The sequence below is a fragment of the Sardina pilchardus genome, chromosome 1, assembly GCF_963854185.1.
Source record: "Sardina pilchardus chromosome 1, fSarPil1.1, whole genome shotgun sequence".
Classification (NCBI taxonomy): Eukaryota; Metazoa; Chordata; class Actinopteri; order Clupeiformes; family Clupeidae; genus Sardina; species Sardina pilchardus.
In genome coordinates this window covers 8054021-8076942 of record NC_084994.1, presented here as the reverse complement: position 1 = coordinate 8076942, position 22922 = coordinate 8054021, and the positions used below count along the sequence as shown (strand labels likewise).

Below are 22922 nucleotides of genomic sequence, written 5' to 3'. Positions count from 1 at the left end.
GCCCCAAATGGGACTCTGGCTCAGCGACCCACTGCTACCCAACCCCCATTGGAGGCGTGACTGTGCTGTGCGTCACGTCTCCATAACGAAAGCGAAACTGATCTCGTCGCCTCCATTTTGTGGATAAGCAGTTCAACATTTCTGCAATGAAGCATCTTGAAAATACAACTGGTAGCCTAAGTAAGTAGCCTAATCTATCTCAGCATCGGATAGTGAATGTTTGAATTGGTGCATCAACGCAATACGTTTAATAATATTATGTTCATAATCAGGGGATTCTAACCGGAATGTAGGTTAGCCCAGTGTTCTCGGCACCGAAACGACGACATCGTACATTGACCAGAAGCATATCGATCTTCGCTTTTAAGTAAGAACTACCATCACAGTAGTAGACTATATGTAAGCTACACATTTGTATACTTTTTACGAACAGAAATAGTTAACGTTACGTACAATAGCCGTGTGTCTTTATGGGCCAACAATTTGGTCAACCGTCCGAGTGATCACAGGTAGCATACAATGGCCTAATCTACAGCGAGAAATCGGGACATAAACGTTGACCTTAAGGTAAAAAAAGGAGGCCGGAAGCCGCTTGACTATTTCTATGCGCCCATGCACATTTAGGCTACCATTCAGGTCTTCCTTTATTAGAGTGTGGAAGAATTATCCAGGCAACACATAAGGCTATTTGACACGGCACTGTAATGACGTTTACAGACACGAAAGTAACGAATAAGATGACCCCCCTCTCTGTGCAGTCTCTGTCTCACTCTGCAACTGAACTTGAAGAAGCATATTATTATGCAAAACTGAATTAGAATTGTTTTGAATGTAGCCTCCAGATGAAGTTCTTCCGAGGCTGGTGCCAGTGGTCACATCAGCACTGTATAAGTAACATATTGTAGCCTATGTCTGTGTTTGTATAGCAGGCTTACTGTATGAAATGTTTCACAAACCTGCCTCTCCAGCTTCTTGTATGCTATGTGTGAATAACTGGTTTCTACAGCACAGTTTCAGTGTAGCTATAGCCTACTCCACTGGTAGGTCTATCGTGAATAATATGGACAAGTGATATTTGTGTTGACAAAGTAGCCTACAGAATGGACTAGTGATGGCCTATTTATTAGAGATGCACCGATTGCAATTTTTTGGCCGATTCCGATTTCCGATTTTTCATAGAATTTGACCTGCCGATACCGATTTTAGCCGATTCCGATTAGCATCTTCTAACCACTTTACAGCACACAAAAAGTGTTATTTTTTATCCTTTCGTTAATACAACATGTTAATATAGAAATGTAATCAACTTATCAATGGCTGGTAAAAAAAATGTGAATAGACAGATTCTTTTTCAAGTCTTCTTCAGCTGCAGTATTCCCAGTGTGGGAGATTCATTTCACACACTACTAATAGAAATGCACTGTACAGTGGGTACGGGTTGAGAATGCACCTTCTCCCGCGGGACTCCCGAAGAGATCCCGCAGGCCGTCAAGCCGATTTTTTTCGAGCCTAAGGCAATGTAGCCAAACAACCACCAGGTGGCAGAAAGTTTCATCCCGCATTTCAAAATGATGAAGACCGCATATCCGTCAATAGTCGACTCCTTAATCTCATTTAATCATTACAATGAAGGTGATGACTGGCGAAATTATTCAAACGACGTTTCAATGAACCATTGTTGAAATGAATGAAAATGGTTATAGAAAATCGCCTACAGCCTAACGCCGACACAGCTGATTCTTTGATTGATTCTAAGCTGTTTTGATGTAGGGGATGGGTAGGCTACACTGGCGCGCTACAAACATGCTACCAATCAAATGTAATATTAGTAGGACTAGCCTACTTAGACACTTTAGTCATAGGCAACGTTGCCATGTTAATTTGGGCTAGAAGTGCTTGCTTGTGGTGGCGCTCCTGTCCGCTGCTTCTCCCGAATTGTGTGGCAAATTTGTCAGCAATCAGCTTAAATGTCAAATCATATTTATTTCTCTTTGTCGCCATGGTATTGGGGGAAACGCGGAGAAACGAGATGGTCAGTCCTCGTATTTTTTCTTCGCGTTTCGTTATAAGAAATATATAAGTAATAGTTAGTCTTCTTCCGTATTGAACAGATAGGCTACGGGACGCTCTTTGTTCCGTATTTTAAGGAACTACTCAATGCACACACACTATGAAAAACACACAAAGAAATCACTAAACATATAGCCTACAACCTAATGCCACTTTAATGCAGCGTTTCTCAAACTATGGGCCGCGAAACGTGGAGACTGCTGCTGGTCCGCGAGACATGGGGTGAAATTAGGTCCGGTGATCTGATAATTTGCTGCGCAATTGACCAAGCAACCGCGGACCGACAGAAAAAGAAAGCAAACGTTGCTGCGGAAATGCTTGCTAATTTGATGTGTTTAAACATAGAGCCATACAATTAGGTGTGTCTGTTATTATGATAATTTTCGAGCATAACTGCTTGTCCATAGCTCAGTGACAGGTGTTAATAGCCTTGCCATAAGCACTGCTGCAGGTGCTTCTTTTATTATGCGGTTAGAGCATAAGCGCTTACTCATATAGACTATAACTCAGGGACAGGTGCAAAACCACCAACTGGGATGGATCGAAGGGCAAGCAAGCACTGCCACACAGTCAACGAATACAGTAATGTTTTACAACCCAGCTGGTATCCGCTGTTCATTCCGACATATCCCCACTCGGCGGTAGGCCTAGGCCTATTTAACTTTTTTTTTTTTTCAAACAACGTGCCATTCCGACATGAGGTCATTAATAGGCTATTAATGTCATAACTATTAGGCTATCATTAGGCTTACTATGCATGGCTGTAGGCAGCTATGAGGCCACTGAGATCTGGACCTCATCGGTTTTGTGAAAGCCGATTGGAAATACTTTAGTTTAGAGCGAACGTTTCAACTATGTTTGCCATGGTAGACAAAAACACTCAAATAAAACAATAGCCTAAAAAATAACTGCATGCGTAATGGACACGGCTCTATATCCTAAATAATTTTCGAGGTTCGCCATTTGGTAATATGACCTATCCTTACTGACAATAATTTAGATTGAGCACAACTAAAGTTGCACGAAGGCAAAATACAGTCCTAAAAGCCTATTCTATATAGCCTGGCCAATATTGTAGATGTGCAAAAGCAGCATTTGCGTGCGTGCTTGCCGGTGAGGTGTAGCCTACAAAAATGAGCATAACATCTGATTATTAAAGTATGGCTATAGGATATAGGCTAGAGAAGAGTTGGTTTAAAATTCAAGTGTAGTAAAAAAGTTTGTGCACATCCCCGGTCAAGGTGCAGAACAAGAGTAGGCTAAATCATAAAAAAAATGGAAAAAGGTTCGCACACTTGAAATCCTTCTTTTTTGATTTGATTTGGTCTTCTTCAGATTAAAATTCAAGTACGTGCGCTATTTGACCCCTCGACTCTCCCAACCCATTCATTCGTTTTGGCCGATATAATCCATTCATTCGTTTTGTGCGTATAGATTCCTGCATGCTGCATTACCGTGACCCTTAGCCTACCTTGTGGATGATTTTTTCTCATTGGAATACAGCAGGACAGAATGCCTTTTATCTAACAAACGCAAAAGCTGAGATTGTTGGAAGGACTACTCAACAAACTTGTTTTTCGTTTCTGGGAGATCTCGTTATCGTTTTGGATTGTCGGATTTTTATACTTATTGTTTGGACTTATGGACAATGAACTTTGAGGGGTGGTTGTTAGTGCTTTACAAAGCTTTGTGTTAATAAGTGTCGGTCCTCCTATCCTTCAGCTCACTGCGCGATGCAGTTGCGCATAGTGGCCACGAAGTCATTAACTGTTTACGACACAATACATGATATTTGTGTTTTTCGTTTCTTAGATTTAATGCATGTTTGACATGTAAACGGGCCTTCAGTCCGTTAACTTAAGGCCTTCTTTTGCATGGGGTTGCTCGCATCCGCCCATAACCTAGACTATTATGTGCGTAGTGGCTGCATACTCTTATAATAAGAGGCAAATTGTTACAGGACAACTTAAACTGACTTCCCCAATGCTTCCCCGCAGCACATTACATTTTAATATAGGCTAATATAGGATGAACAAAGTCTATGCTATATTAAATCCAGTAGCCTAATAATTCTATGTGCCACGTCCGATTTCGCAGGTGATGTAGTAGGCTACGTTGAAACATCGACAAACGTCTGTGAGACTACCCATTTCATGAAGAGCAATTGTCTTGTGCGATCATTCCCCCTCCCCCACACTTGTCTAACCAGTTCACTAGACATTATAGCCTACCTGTATGCGGCATTGGACGATTGCCTCCCTCCCCCCTCTCTCTCAACAGACACTTCCTGACACTAGGGCTCGGGATCATGACATCAAAACTTCGCGGGCACAGCCACATTGGCAGCTTCACTCCTTAGTTTACTATGGATTACTATGGATTTACTCCCGCCTTTTAGTGTGTTCCTGTTACTTAGTTTTTGCCTTCTTGGTAGTATGTTGCTGTGTAGTGGGGTGTAACAGTGCAACCCACGATCGCAAGAGGAAAAGAATAAATCGCTACTATATTTCTGCTTCTTGTCTTGTGCATCTGAATGAATGGATATTACGTTCAGTGCGCTACCAAATGGCGGCGATATTCCTAGAATGCAAGGCGTGTGCCCGAGCCCTATTATGTAAATGTAAAAATGTGTGTGTGTGTGTGTGTGTGTGTGTGTGTGTGTGTGTGTGTGTGTGTGTGTGTGTGTGTGTGTGTGTGTGTGTGTGTGTGTGTGTGTGTGTGTGTGTGCGTGCGCTGAACCACGAATTCACATATTAACTTTTCTTTTCAGCAGACATCGCAATCATAAAAAAAATCGCAAAACGTTTTAATAAAATAATGCCTCTTGTCTTAATGGGTTCCGGAGGTTCGTAGAGTAAGTTTTGAACCCCGGTCGCTGACGTATGATTAAGATGCCTCAACCAGTTAGGCTACGCCACAGTTCGAGTGTCAATCTCTTCGCACTTAGCCAAGAAATATAAAGGATTCAGTCAGTCGAGTTCATTTATTCGCGGCATGCACTTGAAACGCCGATCAAAAGTTCTGACATGTTAAACTGACGTTAGTCATTAATTCACCACATGATAAAATGCTGTTATATTGACGCACAGTAGCCCACGGTAGTCTGTCTATCTCTGAATCAACATGAACATGCATAACGAGATCCATATTCTAAGTTGCTAGAAACTTCTTTTGCGGAGCTAGGCCTAGGCCTACTAGTCGGTTACAATGAATCACCCTCACTGCCCTATCGCATATCTGACCATCCATTGTTATAATGTTACAAAATGCGCGATCTTCTCCAATCATGTAGCCTACGGTTATAAGTAAAGTGACATGATAGGCATGTAGGCCTATTAAAGATATTTCTGTTAAATACGTTTTATTTTCAGTTGTCAAAAGTGGTGGGGACAAAATCTGTGATAAAGTGCTGGGTAAGCTACCCAGCGTCGCCGGTTAAGATGAACATGCCTCCGTTTTAAAATAGCCTATAGGCCTACACATTTCTAATTATTCCTAACATAAATGTTGTAGCATAAATGTCCATCTTGTCCATCTCTTTTGTCTTCGCCTTGACAATAATAGCCTATTCACGGAAATGCGGTCTTGTAACCGTAATGAATTAATGAATTAATCTAAGGTTGCCTATATCGAGTCTTTCAGGTTGAATTGAAGGCTTCTAAAACCATTTTCATTAATTTCAACAATGGTTTATTGAAACGTCGTTTGATTATAATTTCGCCAGTCATCACCTTCATTTTAATGATTAAATGAGACGGATTAAATGAGACGGATATGCGGAGCATTTCTCTCCCTCTCCATTGACCAAAACGTTGCTCTGGCATCTCTGCTGGACTGACTGAGTTATAGGCTACGTCGAGTGAGAGAGCCAGCTGTGAGGTACGCTGTAAAACATTCGAAAACTCTGAAACTGCAATCTGACATGCCGAGCGTGATGTCTCTTTTCTCCGCTTGTCACCAGCGCGTTGTCTTCGGGTTTTTCCGTGTTTTCCGGTATGAGCCGAACCTTCATTTTATTAAGGCGGTCTTATGTTGCCCCCTTGCGGTTGCAGTTTTAATTAAAGTCCCGATGCTTCGGGAGTCCCGATGTGCGGGAAAGAAAGGAGCATTCTCAACCCGTACCATCTGTAGGACTACTATTTTTTTCTTCTCACATAGGCTACAATATCCAACTGTAAATATCTTCAGAATACTGATAAGTGTATAACTGTAAAGTTTGGTGTATAGGTGCTACGTAGGCTGAGATGTTATAACAGCCTTGAAACACAGCCAATGGCATGCATACTCAGTCTACTTACACTCTTCTATGAACTTTCGCGATTGCTTGCGGATACAAAGGAAGTGTCCATATTTGGATGGCATAACGTCATGCAGGAGAAACACAGCTTTCCAACGACACCACACATGATATGTTTTGTATCACGGTCGCGGTAGTGTATGACATGTTAGAATGCTTACTTTTGGCGAATTTAGAAGAAATATAGGCTACAGGCGTGAGTAGACAAAAGGTAATGAAATAAACCTCTAAATGTGTAAATCGGACTTTGTTGTTGTATTACTGTGAAAGAATACATGCTAAGGTGGCAAACCGAAGCAAAACGATGTTTATTCCTGCCGTGGCTATGTTGCTACTTGTTGTCAGCGCTTGTGGTTCAGCTGTGAGCACGCAATTAGCGGCAAGGACGGGCGGTGATGTGCGCTGTTTACGTAACCTGAAGTGACAGCTTAGTAAATTCCACGCAATATGGCAAAGCACAGCGTTCGCTGCATAGAAAAACTCAGCATTAGCGCTTTATCCAGCCCTGAGTGTTAGCCTTTGCTAGCTTCATCAAACTTTGCTAACTCAGCTGTGTGATGTTGTTACAAGTAGGTGCGAGTGCATTTGACCGGCATAAAATCGGCATGTCTCAGACTGACCGGCCGGTCGCCGGTCGTGGCCGATCACGTGAAAATCGGCCGATTCTGATCGGCGGCCGATCGATCGGTGCATCTCTACTATTTATGATCAACTACACTGTAATGGGATTCGCAGAGGTCCTTGAGATTGTGTGGTCTTACACAATAAGTCATTAAATAAACCAACTACACTGTTTAATATGATTGATTAGCCTACTCTTATAATTAATTATCAACTCAATATATAACTCAGTTAAACAAAGAACTTGCATTGTGTGTGTGTGTGTGTGTGTGTGTGTGTGTGTGTGTGTGTGTGTGTGTGTGTGTGTGTGTGTGTGTGTGTGTGTGTGCGTGCGTGCGTGCGTGCGTGCGTGCGTGCGTGCGTGCGTGCGTGCGTGCGTGCGTTTGTGTATTTATGTATTTATCTCTCTCATTATTTCTGTTTATGTGTGTATTTGTCACAGCCTTTGTGTCTGTGTGCACATGTGAGGACACAAAAGGGTTAATATCTCCTGAATGTTGTTATCATCAACAGCAGAGCAAGATCAGCTGGTTGTCTTCCTATCTGAATATGGATTTAATGTCTGTGACTGAAGCCGTCTAACAGAGAGGACCTGAGCATCAGAACAACAAACCCCTGAAGCACTCATAAAGCACAGTAAGTATCTATTCATCATTTACAGAGAAGAGTCATGCTGACAACAATGTGTTGATATTAATCACAGAGGCTAGAGTTGTTTTGATGCCAATGGCCTTTCCTGTTTCTGCTTCTGTTGTCTTCTTGTCTTTGTACTGTGAACGGTGGTTTAATTAATGTGTTATTATATGCCTAATGATTTGAAAATTCTACACTGTTACTCAATGCAGTCATCATGTTCATATTGTATAGTGTCCAGTTGTGGCTGTTGGATTTAGAAGTGTGTCACTAGTAGGTATGTATGTCTAGCTGGGTTCACGTCACTGTGCTTGTCATGCCACTAGGAGGCACTGTTACATAATAAATGCTGTTTTCACGTTCTATGTGACAAGAAGAATGTATGAGTTTGATGCTGCACTCATATTTGCTACTGCTGTACGTTTTGAGTAAAAGCTGTTTGATAAGTTATTCTGAAGCTCCACTACAGCACAGACATCATGATTGATCATGAGGGAGTGGCAGCTGAAGGGAAACATCATGTTGTGCTGCGCTGGTTTAGCTGCTTTGAAGAGTTGTCTGGAGTGTTGGTCACTGCAGGAAGTAAACTTCCCTGCTCCTATATAAAGTTCCCCCATTTCAACAGAATTGTAACAGACGGCATAACAGCACTCAGATTAAGAGCATACTCACGTTCAGGGTTGGGTGGGTGTCAGGGATTCAGCCAGTGATGAGTTTACTTGCAAAACTTAAAGAAAACTGTCGAGGTGTTGAACACTCCTAAACACTTATTACTGTAAGTGCACCATGGTCCAGCTTGTCTTTGGTGGTTAAAGGTATACTATGCAATGTTTTTCAGTTAATCAATTCGTTCCATACTGTTATATATGAAAAAATGAGTCATTACCGGTCTAACAATGTTATTTTCGGCCGCCCTAGTGGTCTGTAGCGGAAGAACCATGCTTGCAACTTCAGAAGACCTTGGGCACGCACCCATGCTCTACTCCAGGAAGCGTCATGTAAAGTCTCATGAAAAGGCACGGCAGACTGACCGATTGAGGAGTTTTGTCAAATATACACGCTAAAGCTGTAGGGGAAGCTCTGCAGAGAAATATGCGAGCATAAAACGAGCGAAAATGAAAGCGAAACCGGCAATGAAATCGCCAATCCTGCATAGTTTCCCTTTAAAGGAATAGTTTGGAACTTTGGTCATAGGACCTCATTTCCAACTTACAGGGTTCACCGGCGCTAAGCTATCTCAAGTTATGGTTCAGCCTTTTGTCATGCCCCATCTTTAATAAAGGGGTTTTAACTTAACTTAAACTTAATTCTTGGCTCAGTGTGAGAGTTGCCTGAAGGAGGCCATAGTGGCTACCACATTTTTATGGTTAAGCCTGTTCCCTGAAGCAGTGGCTCTGAACTGGCCTTGGGACCCACAATTTCCCATGTTCATTAAGGCGCGACCCATATATATATATATATATATATATATATATATATATATATATATATTTAGTGTTTAAGCCAATGGATACGGTGAGCTACATGGTTGAGCTTGTCCCCTAATGTATGGCTGTTCATGGGGCTCATATTGTGCTGAGGTCAGAACTGTGTGTCTGTGGGAGTTAATCTGGCACTCATACTGTGCTGAGGTCAGTGCTGTGTGTCTGTGGGAGTACTGTGTGTCTGTAGGAGTACTGTTTGTCTGTGACGGTGGGAGTTTATCTGATAGTGGAAGTGTGTGTGTTTGTGTGTGTGTGTGTGTGTGTGTGTGTGTGTGTGTGTATGTGTGTGTGTGTGTGTGTGTGTGTGTTTGTGTTTGTGTTTGTGTTTGTGTGTGTGTGTGTGTGTGTGTGTGTGTGTGTGTGTGTGTGTGTGTGTGTGTGTGTGTGTGTGTGTGTGTGTATCAGGTGTGTGTTGTGTATGTGTTCCTGGCTAGAGACAGGAATATATATTCCTGATGGAAGTTCTCTTCTTCTCTAGGATGGAGGGCACCAGCTCTAACAGCAGGCCTCCCTCCCCTACACCCACCCATGTGTCCATGAAGAGTGATTGGTCCATGGGGAAAGGAATCAACTTTACAGGAGGAGACTCTTCAACTGGACAGTAAGATCATGGTTCTAGTCTTCATGCTATACAGTATGTCATGTGTATTTGTGTGTCTGTTACTACAAAGTAAGATTTGATATGTGTGTGAGTGTGAGGGACTGGTTCAGTGATGAAAATATTAATCATATATCACGGCTCCAGACTACCTTTTTTATTTAGGTGCACCGACACCTTTTCACCTCATGTCACCTTTCACCTTTCACACGGGGACGAAATTTGAGTGGATGCTGTGATATTCGGAACGTCAAGACGGCACACTTTGATCTTTGCTGCCCCAGAGCTAATTTACAGTACAATGCAACTTGCCATAGGTAGTTAGCTTCAATGAACTCCCGGATCTCTTAATATGGGTAAAGATGGCAGCTTTGGCTCCTTTTTGGCTAAAATAGAGTAACTAAATGACTGAATGGCGAAATTAACTTTTTCAAATTATCCCTCTTATCTCATTCCGTTGTGCACATTGCAGTCATTACTATATGGTATGATATGACCCCCCCCCCCCCCCCCCCCCCGCCCACCCACACACACACATTTGCATACTTCCCATAGACATAAACACCATGGCATAATGACTCAGGCAGTCTCATTTAAAAGTTTGTAGGCACAGATTACTTTTTAAAGCGGTTCAGTTTACAGTGTGGGACTCTGTATTGTCTACCTACCTAAAGGGCAAAAGTTCATACTCTGTGTGCAGGATACAGTATGTGATGGGTCAGTCAGTATCCTCTGAGCCTAAAAACAGCTGATCATGTAAAGACTGAAGGGACTGCTACTCCTTCCTACCCATCATCTTCATGACAGTGTGAATCAGGCAGCTGGGCTTGTTTCAGTTGCACAGTGAGGTTGCCAAACCTGACATCCCAAACCTGACCAACCACTCCAGTACCGCCTGATAGAATATTAACATAATCCCCTGATCCACACCAAGTCTGCGTAACAAATATATAGCTTCTACTGTATTCCACAACCTTTTGCGTTTGCTCTTTCTGGCTTTAGTTTCAGCATTGATCTTTTCTCATTGTGTACACACTAATGGTTGTGTGTGTTTGTGTGGAAATTCTACTTCTCTAGGATGGAGGGCACCAGCTCTAACAGGAGGCCTCCCTCCCCTACACCCACCCATGTGTCCATGAAGAGTGATTGGTCCATGGGGAAAGGAATCAACTTTACAGGAGGAGACTCTTCAACTGGACAGTAAGATCATGGTTCTAGTCTTCATGCTATACAGTATGTCATGTGTATTTGTGTGTCTGTTACTACAAAGTAAGATTTGATATGTGTGTGAGTGTGAGGGACTGGTTCAGTGATGAAAATATTAACCATATATCACAGCTCCAGACTAACTTTTTTATTTAGGTGCACCGACACCTTTTCACCTCATGTCACCTTTAACGCCACAATTGTACACATCCTGTGTTTGTGTTGATGTGCTGATGGTTGTGTGTGTCCCAGACCTCTTAAGTTCGCCTACAAAAAAAGCAGTAATGCTACTCCTACTAGTAGTGTGTGTTTTCACTATACTTTTGATAACAGACTCTTTCCTTCTCTCTCTCTCTCTCTTTCTGTGTTTGTGTGTGTGTGTGTGTGTGTGTGTGTGTGTGTGTGTGTGTGTGTGTGTGAAACATAATGGAACCACCACCAATTCTAAACATAGCCATAGGCAGCAGAAGAGACCACACTCTCCTGTACCCAGCTGTGTGTCCATGAAGAGTGACAAGTCCATGGATCTACCAGGGCAGTTTGCAGGAGGAGGTGTTCCTGCTGGTCAGAGGTGAGTAGTTTAAAATGTTCCCGAAACATATTCATTTTATTTCTGAATATTGGACATGTTAGTCTTATCTTATCTGGTACATTCAAAATGACCACACAAATAAATGAATTCAATTGTTGGTAATTACTCAAAGAGCCATTGTGTTTTGAATAAATAGAGGTTAATAAAAACTTTCCACTTTTGTGTTTTGTTCCGATGAAATGTCAATAGACCTCTTAAGTTCGCCTACAAAAAAAGCTACCATCTTTTCCCAAATAAGGAGATCCGGTATCTTGAGATTTTTATAACATGAAGATTTTGAAGATTTTGAGTTTAAACTCACACGGGGACGAAGAAATCGGAAAAGCAGACATACACAGTTTTGTCCTCTGCCTTCGAGTGGATACTGTGATATTCGGAACGTCAAGACGGCACACTTTGATCTTTGCTACCCCAGAGATAACTTACAGTACAATGCAACTTGCCATAGGTAGTTAGCTTCAATGAACTCCCGGATCTCTTAATATGGGCAAAGATGGCAGCTTTGGCTCCTTTTTGGCTAAAATAGAATAACTAAATGACTGAATGGCGAAATTAACTTTTTCAAATTATCCCTCTTATCTCATTCCGTTGTACACGTTGCAGTCATTACTATATGGTATGATATGACCCCCCCACCCCCCCATTTGCACACTTCCCATAAACATAAACACCATGGCACCATTGCATAACGACTCAGGCAGTCTCATTTAAAAGTTTGTGTACAGATTAATTTTTAAAGCGGTTCAGTTTACAGTGTGTATCTGTATTGTCACATTGATCTTTTCTCATTGTGTACACACTGATGGGTGTGTGTGTGTGTGTGTGTGTGTGTGTGTGTTTGTCTGTCTGTCTGTCACTGCAGCCTTAAGAAGAAGAAGAGGAGGTCCCACCCACCTTCAGTCAGTGATCATTGGTCCAAAGATTTGCCAATCAACCCTAAAGGAGAAGAGTCACCTATTGGAGTGTAAGATCATGGCCGTTCTCTTCGTGTTTGTGTGTATGTGTGTTTAGGTGTAAATCCATCAGCTTTTCAGTATAAGAAGGTGAAATGTGGTGAAAATGAGAGAGAATGAGAATGAGAAAATATGTATGAAAATAATCAACAGTACTAATCACATGAGGGAAGAGCAGTGAGGGGAAATGGTGTATACAGTGTTTCATATAAAATGCTTGTCTGGTCTGAAACACTGATAATTGATTATATGGTTTGTGTGTGTGGGATCATCATTACATTGTGGCTCATTGAAGTACATTGTGTGCATGTGTGTTTTTGAATGATTGAATAATGAATGATTTATTCCAGATTGTGCGTTTTGGTTTTCACACAGATATAAACAGATCCACAAATCCCACCTGCAGAAGAAGTTTCAGTGTCTGATTGAGGGAATCCCACAGCAGGGAGACACCAGACTCCTCCATGAGATCTACACAGACCTCTACATCACAGAGGGGGGAAGAGGAGAGGTCAATGATGAACATGAGGTCAGACAGATAGAGAGGGCATCCTGGAGAGAAGCAGCACAAGGCAGACCAATCAAATGCAGTGATATCTTTACACCGGAAGAGGAAAGACGCAGAAAAGAACGCTTCCTGGAAGAGGAAAGACGCAGAAAAGATGAGGCAGAAAAGAAGGGCAGAACCTTTAACCCCAAACAATACAAACCCCTCAGAACAGTGCTGACAAAGGGAGTGGCTGGCATTGGAAAAACCGTCTCTGTGCAGAAATTCATTCTAGACTGGGTTGAAGGAACAGCTAATCAGGATATCCACTTCATATTTCCTCTTCCTTTCCGGGAGCTGAACCTGATGAAGGAAAATAAACTCAGTCTGGTGGGTCTTATTCAGCACTTTTTCCCAGAAATCAAAGATACCAGAGTCTTCACCATTTCAGAGTACAGAGTCATGTTCATCTTTGATGGTCTGGATGAGTGTCGACTTCCTCTACATTTCCGCTCCAACCCGACCTGTTGTGATGTGACAGCACCAGCCTCAGTGGACGTGCTGCTGACAAACCTCATCAAGGGGGATCTGCTTCCTTCTGCTCTCCTCTGGATCACCACCCGACCAGCAGCAGCCAATCAGATGCCTCGTATGTGTGTGGACCAGGTGACAGAAATAAGGGGATTCAATGACACACAGAAAGAGGAGTACTTCAGGAAGAGAATCAGTGATGAGAACCTGGTCAGCAGAACCATCACACACCTGAAGTCATCCAGGAGCCTCTTTATCATGTGCCACATTCCAGTCTTCTGCTGGATTTCAGCCACTGTTGTAGAGAAAACATCAAAAGAATCAGACAAAGTAGAAATGCCAAGGACTCTGACTCAAATGTACACACACTTCCTGATGATGCAGACAGGCATAAAACATGTCAAGTACACAGAGAGAAAAGAGGCAAATGAAGAGGTGATTTTCAAACTCGGTAAACTGGCTTTCCAGCAGCTGGAGAAAGGCAATCTGATCTTCTATGAGGAAGACCTGAGAGAGTGTGGCATTGACATCACAGAAGCATCAGTGTACTCAGGAGTGTGTACTCAGATCTTCAGAGAGGAGACTGGGCTGTACCAGGGGAAGGTGTTCAGCTTTGTGCATCTGAGCATCCAGGAGTTTCTCGCAGCTCTCTATGTGTTCCTCTGTTTCAGCAACAGGCAGAGAAACATGGCTGACCAACAACAAACCTCTCAGCTCTCTGCTCTGTTCAGCCCTGCAACTCTTTATGACCTACACAAGACTGCAGTGGACCTGGCCTTACAGAGTAAGAATGGACATCTGGACCTTTTCCTCCGCTTCCTTCTGGGCCTCTCACTGGAGTCCAATCAGAATCTCTTAAAGGACCTTCTCCCACAGAGTAGCAGCCAATCAGATAGCTCTGAGCAAACTGTCCAGTATGTCAAACAGAAGATCAGAGATCAGAGTAGCTCAGACAGAAGGATCAACCTGTTCTACTGTCTGAATGAGCTGAATCACCATGCTGTAGTGGAACACAAGATGAGCTCAGTAGATCTGCATGTAGAGACGCTCTTACCAGGACAGTGGGAGACTAAGATGTGGAAGACATTTCAGATGTCAGAGGAGCAGCTGGCTGAGTTTGACCTGCAGAAGTACATAAAGACACCAGAGGAAGATCAGACTGAACTCCTCAGTCCAGAGGTAGTTCTTCAAAAGGTGTTGCCAGGAGTCACATCAGCTCTGTAAGTAACACATTGTGTGTGGTGTGGTGTGTGTGTGTGTGTGTGTGTGTGTGTGTGTGTGTGTGTGTGTGTGTGTGTGTGTGTGTGTGTGTGTGTGTGTGTCTGTGTCTGTGTCTGTGTGTCTGTGTGTGACTGTGTGTGTGTGTGTGTGTGTGTGTGTGTGAACTCGCTGAACAAGGCTGCTCTGTTGATAGGAGAGAGAGAGAGAAAGAGAGAGAAGAATAGCCCTCCAAGTTTCAAGTTCAAGTTTCAAGTTTTATTGCCGCATGTACTTTGCAAAAGAAGGAACTATATGAAGGGTCAAAGTAACAATAATTAAATATAAAGGAAATTACAAAGTAAAATGTCATGTAAGTCATATCACCAAGTATCAAATTTAAATTTATCAACGATTATTAAATGTAATCTAATTTAAAGTTTAAATCAATGTAATTTGAATTTTGAATTACATTAAACTTTAAATCAATTGAATAAGAAGTTGAATTAATTTGAAGTCATACATCACATTTACATTTCCCTGTTGTTCTCATTTTGAATGAGACTTAACATTTCAGCCTCATGCAATTCCGTGCGCCACCATTTAATTCGAACGCCTTTACTTCAGACTTTGGACTTTGGTACTTCGGTTGTACTGTCACCTGTCAATCATGCTATGTCCCCCGCCTTCCGCCCATCCACTGAATCTGAGTTGATTTCAGGTAACAGAGCCTATCAGAACATCTAACACATTAACTGTGCCCACATACTTTTTAAGAACTTAGACACGCTACAATACTATGAAATTCATTCAGATTATTATAGGGTGTTGCAGGGATTGATATGGTGCTTGCTAAAATACAAAATCCCAACACCCAAAAAACTACCACCACTCAATAATATACGTCAGTCGTAACGGTGATGTCATCCTGACCTATGGTCTTCTCAAGCACAAAGAAGGGTGGAATATAACTTATTACAGCTACATAGGTATGGGTTAGAAGGGGCCATCTCCACCTTCTAGCAGGTTCGGAAGGCTGGCCCCTTCTAACCCATACCTATGGGGCTGATTACGATTGATAATGCCAATTCAATGGAGGGATAACAGCCTTCTGAACCTGCAAGAAGGTGGAGATGGCCGTTAAGACTGACGTATATTTTTGAGTGTTGGTAGTTTTTTGGGTGTAATATAAGCATAGCTCATCTGAACTAGCCTAAATTATATATTGTTGGAAAGCTTGAGGAGTGTAGATGTGATTTAAGCTGTAATAAGTTATATTCCACCCCAGAGGCGTCGTTTGACCTGGGCATTCGGGGCTATAGCCCCGGATGTATTGGGTATAGCCCCGGATCTCCGTGCCTTACAAAATTATGAAAATCGCCACAGAGCTTTTTTTGATAAGGTTCAAATTGAATGCCACGGTCAGCAGCCCCTAGCCTGACGTGATTGCCGCTAGTGGCGTCTAGATTTCTAGGCTATTTCTTAGCAGTCACAACGTAGCCTGAGAGCCAGAAACACAGGCACAACTGCAATATTGTTAAGGCCCGTTCACACCAAGAACGATAACGATAACAATAATTATAACCATAACGATAAAAGCGTCCACACTGGCCAACGATAAGAAAAGTCTCTCCTCATGTTAATGAATGTGATGGCTAGAATATTATGGGTTCTGATTGGCTGTTAGCTTTTTATCGTTCTCAAAATCGCTCTGAAAGTGATCAACAACGATATCGTTCTTCATGTCGTTATCGTTATAGTTTATGTGTGAACGTTGTCATTCATATTAACGAGAGCGATATTTATTTATAGTTATCGTTATCGTTATCGTTCTTGGTGTGAACGGCCCTTTACTCTTGTTCGCTGACGTTCCATGGAGTCGGAATAAATTGTTGCAAATGCGACATCAGTGTTCTATGCTTCCCCCCTCTGTCGGGCTGCCTGCCAGCCTCTGTAACTCGCTAACTTTAAGACCGTTCATTTGGATAACAAAGAGATAAACTTACTCACCTACGTTACCTAACGGCTCTGTAGGATAGATTAACGAAACATTCTGCACAAGCATTCGTTTTCCATGAACTTGTTCCATTAAGTCTACTAGTACAGTAGCCAACAGTAATAGGCCTAGTAGCCTACAACAACAGTAGTAAACACTGCTAGTTACCACAAAACGAGTGGAAGAGCCAGGCTGGCCGCAGGTAGATCTCCTAGGCAATTATACCAATGATTTCCATGCAAACTGAAAATTGGACGAGGAGTTGTGTTGGATTAATCAATTTACAGCGATTAGAGTGGCACCTGAAAATTATTCATTCATTCATCATGTCACGGGCAGAAAAAAATGTTTGGGTGTGAGGTCTCTGTTAGAACTGTAGCCTAGGCTAGCCTTGAGGGAAATTAGCTTTATTTGTCATTAAAATATGATGAGGAGAACCCCAACGAATTTCCTTCCTTTCCTTCTCAAACTACGTTGAAACGGCGTCTTTAACGGCCCAATTTTCAAAATTTCCCGGGGGAAAAACCCCCGGACCCCCGTAAGAAGGGGGGGGAAAAAAAATATAGCCTATATATAAAAAAATCGGGCTACAGCCCCGGATCTACGGTACACCTAATGACGCCCCTGTTCCACCCTTCTTTGTGCTTGAGAAGACCATATGCGAGGATGACATTACCGTTAAGACTGACGTATATTTTTGAGTGTTGGTCGTTTTTTGGGTGTAATATAAGCATAGCTCATCTGAAGTAGCCTAAATCATATATTGTTGGAAAGCATGAGGAGTGTAGATGTGATTTAAGCTGTAATACCCTTTGAATGCTTGGGGTGTGAATGCGATTTAAGTTACAAGTTATATTCCTCCCTTCTGTGTGCTTGAGAGGACCATAGGTCAGGATGACATCACCATTACGACTATATGTTTGAGTGGTGGTAGTTTTTTGGGTGTTGGGATTTTGTATTTAGCATAGCAAGCACCATATCAATCCCTGCAATACCCTATAATAATATGAATGAATTTCATAGTATCAATAGTATTAGTTATAAATTATGTAGGCCTACCTTGCATTGACAGATTTGCCCAATTATGTAATGTTAATTCAACTTCATTGCTAGCAAAATTACCATGCAATCAAGCCATTTATTAGACATAAAAGCCTGAATAAACTAGCCTGGCAAGCCAAACTACACAGACATGTATTAGTTTGGGGTCGGACCATTCACAGAGTTGAAGTCTGTGGGTGGGATGAACAGTTGTCTTTCAAACTGCCTCTGCATGTAATAGGCCAGCATTTGTGACCAATCATAGCCGGTCGGCAAAACGGCAAATACATCCTTCTTTAAAACGAATGACTTGAGTGCTTCTTTCTGCTCAAACTTCAAAGAAAAGCCCAAGTCTAACTCTTCCAAAGCCGATTCAAACGAGCACGCTTCGTTAGCCTCATCCAACTTTTGTTTTTCTCTATGGTTGTGCGATACGGTCTCAAACCTAACTCGTCGAACGAGGACGCATGGTCCAGCCCCCTGGCATCTTATCGGAAGCCGAAGGTGAAGGCGGGCTCAAGGACTCCGTACACAGATAGAGCGTTCTGATTGTCTAGGCTGAACTCGAGCCTAGCGCAGGCTTGTCCTCAACGGTGCGACCCTAGACCATCCCGCTAGGCAAAAATATTTTTGGCCGCTAGGGTGCGTCTAGATTTCTAGGCAATGAATAAACCAGATGACCAACCAAACAATACGGTGCTGGGTAATGTGGCGTAGTCTGTCATTTTTTCCCAATCTAAAGTTTTGCAAATGCACAAATCAATATGAAATGCATGCATTTATAAACCAGATGAACAACCTGAATAAACCAGATGAGCAACCAAACAATACGGTGCAGGGTAATATATGGCGTAGGCTACCATTTTTTTCCCCCGATTTCATCATTTTTGCAAATGCACAATTCAATATAATAACAACGCAACGAAACACAGCTCACTTCCTTTCCCCGATTTGAATTCTTCGTTTTACTTCGTCACTGCTCGGTAATTTCCGTTTCTGATTTCTGATTGGATTCTGGGATCCTAATGTGTTTGTATCGTGGTCAACCATGCGAATGCGTGATAACAGCCTTCTGAACCTGCTAGAAGGCGGAGATGGCGCCTTCTAACCCATAACTATGAGGCTGATTACGATTGATAACGCCCATTCAATGGACTGATAACATCCGAGGCGGGCGCACCACTGACACTTCTGCAGTCAGCTGTTCTGTCACTATGATAACTTTCGCGTTGCGTGATGAAGGAGAAACCATTGGGAGAAATGGGGGGAGGGCACGGAACCTTTGAAATCAGTGACGTGTTTGTTGATGCAAATTAATTATGAATTTAGGCAAACATACAGCATACAAAGTGAAAAGATACTATGACTACACGCCAGGGGTTCTATACAAATAAACATAATAATTATCATTTTATGGGAAGGGGCTTTTAGAAAACCCTTATAGGCCTACATAAAAATGTACTTAATTTTGTTTGGAAGAGAAATTAATCTAACTTAGGTGTCCCGGGACAGTGTCTTGGTGTCCCGGGACAGTGCTTAGGTGTCCCGGGACAGTGTCTAGTGTCTTCGGTCACACTTAGGTGCCAATGGAGTTTAGGTGTTAGCACTGTCGTAGGACAGCCTATTCTCTGGTATCAGTGTGGCAAGACAGCTTTCCGCAGAGGTGACTGGATGTCTGGGAAAGTGGTTGGGAGTGGCAGGGCAGTGTCTTATGGCCGTGACATTGAGGGTGTCCAGGGACAGTACTTGGCTGTCCCAAGACGGCGTCTAGTCTTGGGACAGTGCTTGGGTGTCCCGAGACAGTGCTTAGGTGTCCTGGGACAGTGCTTAGGTGTCCCGGGACAGTGTCTAGTGTCTCGGGACAGTATATAGTGTCTCGGGACAGTGGCTGGGTGTCCCGGGACAGTGTCTGGGTGTCCCGGGACAGTGCTTAGGTGTCCCGGGACAGTGTCTGGGTGTCCCGGGACAGTGCTTAGGTGTCCCGGGACAGTGTCTAGTGTCTCGGGACAGTGTTTGGGTGTCCCGAGACAGTGTCTGGGTGTCCCGGGACAGTGTCTAGTGTCTCGGGACAGTGTCTGGGTGTCCCGGGACAGTGCTTAGGTGTCCCGGGACAGTGTCTGGGTGTCCCGGGACAGTGCGTAGGTGTCCCGGGACAGTGTCTGGGTGTCCCGGGACAGTGTCTAGTGTCTCGGGACAGTGTTTGGGTGTCCCGGGACAGTTCACAGGCCACCAGCAACAGTACAGTACAGTTCTTGCTCCCGGGACAGTGCTTGGGTGTCCCGGGACAGTGCTTAGGTGTCCCGGGACAGTTCACAGGCCACCAGCAACAGTACAGTACAGTTCTTGCTCCCACTGCTACTGTTTAAATTTGATACTTGGTGATATGACTGACATGACATTTTACTTTGTAATTTACTTTATATTTAATTATTGTTACTTTGATCCTTCATAGAACTATGGAGGTAAATCAGGTGTCTTTGAAAATGAGTTGTGCACTTGTGCACAAAAGTCACAATTGTGTGTCAGAATTAGAATTAGTTTTTCTGCCTTGCAAATACAACACAGAGGTTACAAGTTCATAGATTTCTAATTACAGGTACACCAATTCCATGCTACACTTCACAGATGAAAAGTTTCTGTACGTAAAAAGGGGGAAACTGTTGACTATTCTCTTTTTTCACATGCGCACAACTCACTTAACACAACTGCTTGAATCTGCAGCTACAAGTCTCAAGTTGTATTTTCTGCTCTCACATTTGCACCTCGCCAACTGAGATAAGAGGTGCAAAACTGATTTGTGTGGTTGGTTGAGCCAATCACCTATCTGTGGGAATTCTGGCCAATCAACATTTAGCTTGTGGGAAGCATTCCTTGTGCCCAGCCAGAATTGCTGGAGCCTAATTCTCAAAACGAAAGTGATCAAGTCCCCGGCTGCCTCACCAGGGCTGATGAACTCTATTATTAACTCCATTAATTACCTATTATAATATAAGGTTAAAAAACGTGAGGTTGAACGTCAACTCCAGTTTTACCTTGTATATTATGCTTGAGGCAATCTTCTCTCTCTATGGGGGTTGGTTAGGCGGCGAAACCTCTATGGAGGACATTGTGTGTGTGTGTGTGTGTGTGCGCATGTGTGTGTGTGTGTGTGTGCGTGCGTGCGTGTGTGCGTGCGTGCATGCGTGATTATATGACAGGGGTAGAGTCTTCTACAATGCAGTTGGCTTTCCTTAGTGTTGCCTTGTCATGCAGTGATGTCAGAGACTAAATAGGGTGGCCTGTGATTTTAGAACATGTGTACACTGGAGGAGTTTCTTATTTTTGACTGAGAGGGAGTGAAACAAGCTGATAGATGAAAAGATAGCTTACAGACTAGGCTACTAGACTACAGAATTTAGGCAGACTAGATTGATAACGAGGAAATCTGGTGATTTTTCTCTTTTTCTCGGGCCAACAGTACTGAGTTCTGTCGGTACAAAAAATGGAAAAATGTAGAAAAAAAATCAGTTTTATGCAGCTGGAGTTGCTATAGCCAGCCGCTAACACAGCCAGAGAGCTGCAGCGCTACTGTCACAAGGGTCTACTGGTTGGGTTGCCCGTGACCAGGCAGCAATAACAACATGCAGGGAATATGGTGGGCAGACCAATGAGTCCAAGACAAAGGATTATACTCTTCTTTTAGTTTTCATTTTCAACATTTCACAATTCATCTCAATTGCAGTCACAAAATAGATCTAAAACAAGTTGTCCAGTAAAAGTAGTACCACCACCAGCCACTAGGAGCGCTATGCTCCTTCCAGCTACCACACCCAGCACAGAGAAGCAGAGGAGCAGTGAAGCGGCGGGGCGACGAACCCGCTTCCAAACAGCCAGTTAACTGCAGTTAGCAGTGAGGCAGCCACACACTAGCAGCAATTTCACCCCCCCTATCATCTCACAGCGCCGTAGTCAGAAGTGGATTATTCCAGGCTTGGTAGCGTTCGTAGCTCGTAGAGTTGAGCTACACTCCCGGTTGGCCTCCAAAAGCTCCAAGTGTGTGTGTATGATTGTGTAATTGAGAATGACTGAGTAGATTGTTTATGAGAGAGGGAAGGGGTTGTGTGTGTTTGTGTGTGAGTACAAGATCGAGGCATAACATTCTGTGTGTGGGTGTGTGTTTATGTGTTTGGGGGCGGGGGGGGGGGGGGGGGGGGGGTGATGGAAATACAGACACAGTCTATATGTGTGTGTGGGACAAATATGTTCATTTGTGTGTGTGTGTGTGTGTGTGTGTGTTTGTGTGTGGTTATTGAAGGGAGAGCAAAAGGAGTGTGTGTGTGTGTGTGTGTGTGTCTGTCTGTGTGACTAGAGATGTTTAATATTTCCATCTCTCATTCTTTTTCAGGCTGGAGAGGTGTCATCTGACTGAGAAGAGCTGTTCCTATCTGGCCTCTGCCCTGACCACACACTCCTCAAGTCTCAGACTGCTGAACCTGAGTAACAATAAGCTGCTGGACTCAGGAGTGGAACTTTTATGTTGTGCACTTTGTCATCAAAACTGCAAACTGGAGGAACTCAAGTAAGCATACTTTCATGTAGTGTGTGTGTGTGTGTGTGTGTGTGTGTGTGTGTGTGTGTGTGTGTGTGTGTGTGTGTGTGTGTGTGTGTGTGTGTGTGTGTGTGTGTGTGTGTGTGTGTGTGTGTGTGTGCGTGGCAATGAGACTGTGAGAACTGAACTATACGATGTGTGCGTGTGTGCGTGATTGTGTAAAAAGCCCCCAGAGTGGTCAGCTTCTGCTGGCTTTGTGACACATTTTGCTAAGATGGCTGGTAGGTAGATTGCTTGTAGATGGCTGGTAGGTCAGTGTTTTTCACTGGTTGCGGAGACATAGCAAGTCATATTTCAAAGCTGTGATTCATTCAATTAAAAAACTGTATTTATCCCTGAGGGTTAATTTCCTCATGCAGGCATAGTGACATATCAGACATGACACAACATATGAAACAAGACAAAAGAAAGAAAAGGGCAGACAGGGATGTAAGTAAGTGAGGGGGATTAGTCCCAGGAGAGGGTGGCACACACACACACACACACACACACACACACACACAGTTAACTTTTTTATTTGTATCCACAATTAAGAATAAATATCACATATGTAAAACACACACCTCATTAGCCTCTCACACACACACACACACACACACACACACACACACACACACACACACACATC

At 43.1% G+C, this 22922-nt stretch overlaps 1 protein-coding gene across 2 annotated transcripts in view; it reads left to right on the top strand.

The window, feature by feature from the left end:
* The first annotated feature begins 105 nt into the window (after positions 1–105).
* Positions 106–22922, top strand: part of LOC134080611 (NACHT, LRR and PYD domains-containing protein 12-like) — an 80138-nt gene continuing 57321 nt past the window's right edge. Inside the window, exons 1-8 of one of the 2 annotated variants that reach the window (XM_062537173.1) lie at positions 106–180; positions 7502–7624; positions 9584–9706; positions 10781–10903; positions 11364–11480; positions 12364–12465; positions 12830–14692; positions 22091–22264. In XM_062537173.1, the coding sequence (XP_062393157.1) occupies positions 9585–9706; positions 10781–10903; positions 11364–11480; positions 12364–12465; positions 12830–14692; positions 22091–22264 (2501 nt within the window). In that variant the 5' untranslated portion in view covers positions 106–180; positions 7502–7624; position 9584. The remainder of the gene's footprint in view (positions 181–7501; positions 7625–9583; positions 9707–10780; positions 10904–11363; positions 11481–12363; positions 12466–12829; positions 14693–22090; positions 22265–22922) is intronic. The other variant, XM_062537251.1, reaches the window with a different exon arrangement.